Below are 4,812 nucleotides of genomic sequence, written 5' to 3'. Positions count from 1 at the left end.
TTTATTGAGCAGGACTTAAATAAGAAAGCGGTTGCTTACTACTAAGATGTTTGTGTTACTACTGTGTGCTGATATATTGTTTACGATCTAGTAAAACTTGCCGAGAGATCAGAACATAAAGCTGGCCACAGCCATGAAAACTGGATGGTGAAAGCATACACCTTTAATCTAGGACTCAGGAGACAAAGGCAAATGGATCTCTGTGAGTTCGCCACCCAGGACTACATGAGAGAGTATCAGTCTAAAAGAGAAACAGAGCTCATGCCTTTAATCACAGCACTAGAGAGGTATACATGATAGGAGTAGGGTCTCAGATTCTGGAAATAAGTCTTCATCTACACTGAGGACAGGCTTCCTCCACCAGCCTTGGTAGAGGTAAGAGCTCTCTGGAGGCTTGGTTACTTTGCTTTTATGATCTTCAGCTTGAACTCAAATATCTGTCTCTGGGTTTCATTATTTGTGCCACATTACTGAACAGTAGGAAAGTCATGCCAGGCCAGTCATTATTGTAGCTCCCTAGGTTGGGTTGGTAGTTGAGTAAGATTAATGGTTTCTTTTCTACTCCAGTAGCAATAATAGCACCTTCCAGCACTATGAAAGCCACACTGGAGCTGGACCAATCTTACAGAGTAAGACCATAGGGCCTGAGACCTTGCAGACAAGATTCCTGAGGGAAAGGCGATAGACTTCTATGTGGTCTGGCTCTCTTATACTGAGTCCAACCCAACTGGCTGGGGTCCTGGTGGAAAACGTCCTATGGTGTGAGCAGAAATGTACACTAGAAATTTTGAATTACAATTTAAAGAGTTAGCATTCTCCATGGTGGTCTTCTAAGTCTTTTCATGAAGGTTGGGAAATTTACTTACTTGTGGACATTAATTTCTACTTCTGTGGACACACATGAGCAAGAAGCCTATGATGTACTTCAACAGGAAGAACCCCTGTGACATTAGTGGGGCACACCCAGATGACTAGTGAGTGTGGGAAGGACCTTATAACCACAGCAGAAAAATTGGGAAGATGGTTTTACCAGTCCATTGACCACTACAACAACCTTTAACTGTATGTTTTTAAAATAAAATCTTCCAAGTGAGGTTTCCTCTCATTTCTAGGAGACACAATTTCAATATTCCTGGCCCTCTGGCTCCTTCAACCTTTCCACTCTCTATTCCTTGCTGTTTCCTGAGATTTAAATAGAGGACATATATTGTAAATGCATCAGTTGGAATTGGGTGCCTCACTTGTTCTCTGTATCTAAACAAGACCTGAAGAAGTTCAACACCAATAGACATACTAACATGGAGATGGGAAATCTCCTGAGACCTCACCTATAGGGAAACAACTACAGCACTGAGAAGTACTGAGAGTGGGAAATAGTCCTCCACAGGATTGAACATCCTAATTGGTTACCCAGCCCAAATGACCAGCCCTGGAATTATATATGAGTAACACTAAGCAGACTGAGCAGTGTGTGAGTGTGTGTGAGTGTGTGTGTGTGTGTGTGTGTGTGTGTGTGTGTGTGTGTGTCTGTCTGTCTGTCTGTCTGTCTGTCTGTCTGTCTGTCTGAGTCTGTGTTTCCTTGTGTAATAGTTACAAATAAAAAAGAGACTATGATTTTAAGGAAGCAAAGGGACATTCATTACAGGGGTTTGAGGAAGGAAAAGAAAGGGGGAAATGATGTAATTATACTTAATGTTAAAAATAAAATAAATATAATATAAAAGAAAAAATCAAATCTCCTATAAAATATCTCCCAAGGTCACTACTTTAATTCCCTAGGACCTTTATAGCTTGCTTTGGTTTGAAGTAAAATTTAAAACGCGCTCATCATTTCCTGACTTTAGAGTTATTTTACATTTTCTCAAATCTTTTAATTATACCATCTTTTACTTTTTGAGGTTTCTCCATTAGGTTACTCGAATTGTGGTTTGATTCAGCCTCTGGCTACAGCTGCTGAGGAGAGTTGAGTTATGTGAAGGAAGACTGGGACTCTGAAGATGTAATTAGTAGACAGATGACATTGAGCCCAGGAAAACTATATCTGAATGTGGATGGAAATTCCTAGAGCATGATTGTGTACCATGCAACCAAGCAGAGAGCACACAGTAAGTCAGAGTTGTTCATGTAGGAATAAGAAGAGAAAATGGACAGAGAAGTGTCAAGTGACATTATTTGCTTTATTTGCCTCCTAACTCAGGCATCCAGTAGATATTTCTGAACTGATTACAGCAGATCATTCACAAGTCTATATGCTAAGAATAAAGCTGCTATGAATTGATGGACCAACATCTTGGCATCTTAGAATTTTTTATTCTAATTGGAGAAATTGACAATGAACACACTGACACACAAATGAACTCCATAGTTCAGTTTTGTGAATCTCAACATAAGATGACCATAGTGCTATAATGGAATAAGTAGAATAAGGGAGAGTGACGATAGAGCAAGGGGCTATGAGAGAGCAAGTGGGAGCTGTGGCAGTTTAAGGGAAGGACTGTGGCAGAGATGTTAATGGAACAAAGGAGTTATGATGTTTAAAGTGAGGGTTACAATGCAGACAGAGATGGGATGGGATGCATATGTGTGGGCTATGTTAGAATATGAGGAGGCTATGATGGAGTAACAAGGGCTATGAGACAGTAACAGGGGGACTTTGACAGAGTAACAGGAAGACTATGATAGAGTAACAGGTCTATGACCGAGTAAAGGTCACAAATCTTTACATCAGAAGACCAGAGGAATCTGTGGTCTTCACAGAAGTGACACCTGAGCTGGGACTTGAAGATGGTAGAGGCTGGTTCATGAATTTTCTATGGAAAGTGTTTCCTGTTTAGACAGACTAGGACCCCATCTGGGAAGTTCAGAAAGCTGAACAAAAACCAGCATTGCTGCTACAGAGAGCTGGGACCTTTCCCCACAATAAGCTCACGTTGACAGTTCAGGCCTGCACATATCCTGTGGAACATTATGTATCACAGCCTGAACTCAGCGTGAGAGAGTAGATGGTGTCCACTTTATGCTGCATGTATTTTATGTGGGAGGGCATTAGGTGTGTACTTGCCCTTCCTCAAGCACCGAAACTACTTCTGAGACTCTTTAGAGAGCCGGTTGCCTTGTAAATGCTCGGGTGTCTGAAAAGTTCCATCCTTGCTCCTCACACTCTTGTGTTTCAGCGTCATTCCGATCTTACAGTAAAGCAGAACTCACCAAGCACAGTTGAAGTTCCTTTCCTCTAAGAACTTAGGCTGCAGGCCTGGCTCGGTCCTCTTTCCTTCTCTATAGGAATCCTAGTGCTGGGGACACTGGGCTCTCCTGTCACCTCTCCCTCCATACTTTCAGAAAACATTATGCAGAAGCCCCCTTTCTGGGCTTGTCCTGTTCCCTGTAAATATGAGAGACAGCCAGCTCTACCAGAATGTTATGGAAGAAAATGTCAAGGACAGACTTCTCCTATGATAAGCGAAAACTTCCTTAGTCACGTGGCTTTACTGGGGGGAATCTCAGGCTTCGCATGAGGGACGTTTGCACAGATTCTGCTTTAGTCCCAATCAGAGTTGAGGATGGAAGACTCCTCGTTCTTCTTCTGTTGCTATTTATTTGTATGATTTGTGTGCCAACCAGAGATACAGAGAGGAACACAGCACAGAGGAACCAAAGCGACTCCAGAGGCAGGAGCTCAGCAGCCAGGCCCCTGGTGCTGAGTTTGTGTTCAGCTCCCCCTGTGGTTTCTGTCACTGTGTCACCCACAGCACAGTAGTACACAGCCGAGTCTGACTCTTGGACCGAGGTTTTCTGCAAGTGGAAGGAAGTGGATTCTCTATTATATGTAGCTTCAAAACCTCTGCTGTTTCCTTTCTCGTTGGCCTTCGTGGCTCTGAAGAGGAGCTGTGGACCTTCTCCGGGATACTGCACGTACCAATATAGGGTTGGGTATCCTGAGGCTGAATAGTTGCAGTGAATAGTAAGAATGTCCTCTTCTGAGAGGGTCACTTTACCTTCTGTCTGTGTCACTGAGTCCCCATGGGTCCTTGCTGGAGGAAAACAAAAACAAAACAGATATGTATGTCACCTTAAAGAGAAAGCTCTTGGATGGATTTAGTGCTCAAATTTTTATTTTTATTTTTTTGATATAAAAGTCTCAAAGGTTTAAATCACTTTACTTACCGAGTATGAGGAGCATCGCAGTCACGAAGCCTGTGGAAGAGTCCATATTTAGTGGCATCTAGACAATGTTCTAGATGTTTAGCTTGTTGAAAACAGAATCAATGAGTCTTAAATTCACACAGGAAATACTATGGTATAAGGGCGCTGCGCCACCTGGTGGCCAGAGAGTAAATAGATAATGTGGCAATATTTGCTACAAGACATGGAAATCATGAACTCTTGTGTTGGATTGAGGATCACTGCTACTTCAAAGGTCGTATTTTCTCTGTTTTAAGTAAATGCAAATTTTTATATTTGATTTTTTCGAGACAGAGTGTCTCTATATTGCTTTGGAGCCTGACCTAGAAGTTGGTCAGTAGACCTGGTTTGCCTCGAACTCAAGTAGATCTGCTTGCCTCTGCCTGCCAAGTGCTGGGATTAAAGGTGTGCACCACCAGGCCCAGTCAGTAAATGCCAATTTTAAGGCATTTTTTAATGAGTTTTTTTGGGGAGCGAAGTCACACTGCATAAAAAATACTCATAGATTTCAGAATTCCAGGACAAGTGAAGAATCACGTAAATTATTGAACTCTGTGGAGTGATCTGAACTTTTGAAAAAGGGCCCCTTCGCCCTTAAAACATTTCCTCCGAACACAAACTGACTTGCTC

At 42.2% G+C, this 4,812-nt stretch overlaps 1 gene segment (V, D, J or C); it reads right to left on the bottom strand.

Moving 5' to 3' along the window:
• Positions 1 to 3,471: 3,471 nt before the first annotated feature.
• LOC113832192 lies at positions 3,472 to 4,222 on the bottom strand. The segment is given in 2 exon segments: positions 3,472 to 4,031; positions 4,165 to 4,222. Coding segments are annotated over 2 exon segments (618 nt in total).
• Between the last annotated feature and the right edge of the window lie 590 nt (positions 4,223 to 4,812).

Source organism: Cricetulus griseus (assembly GCF_003668045.3).
Source record: "Cricetulus griseus strain 17A/GY chromosome 1 unlocalized genomic scaffold, alternate assembly CriGri-PICRH-1.0 chr1_1, whole genome shotgun sequence".
Taxonomy (NCBI): domain Eukaryota; kingdom Metazoa; phylum Chordata; class Mammalia; order Rodentia; family Cricetidae; genus Cricetulus; species Cricetulus griseus.
Note: the sequence above shows the minus strand (reverse complement) of the source record. Positions and strands in the feature narration are given on the sequence as shown.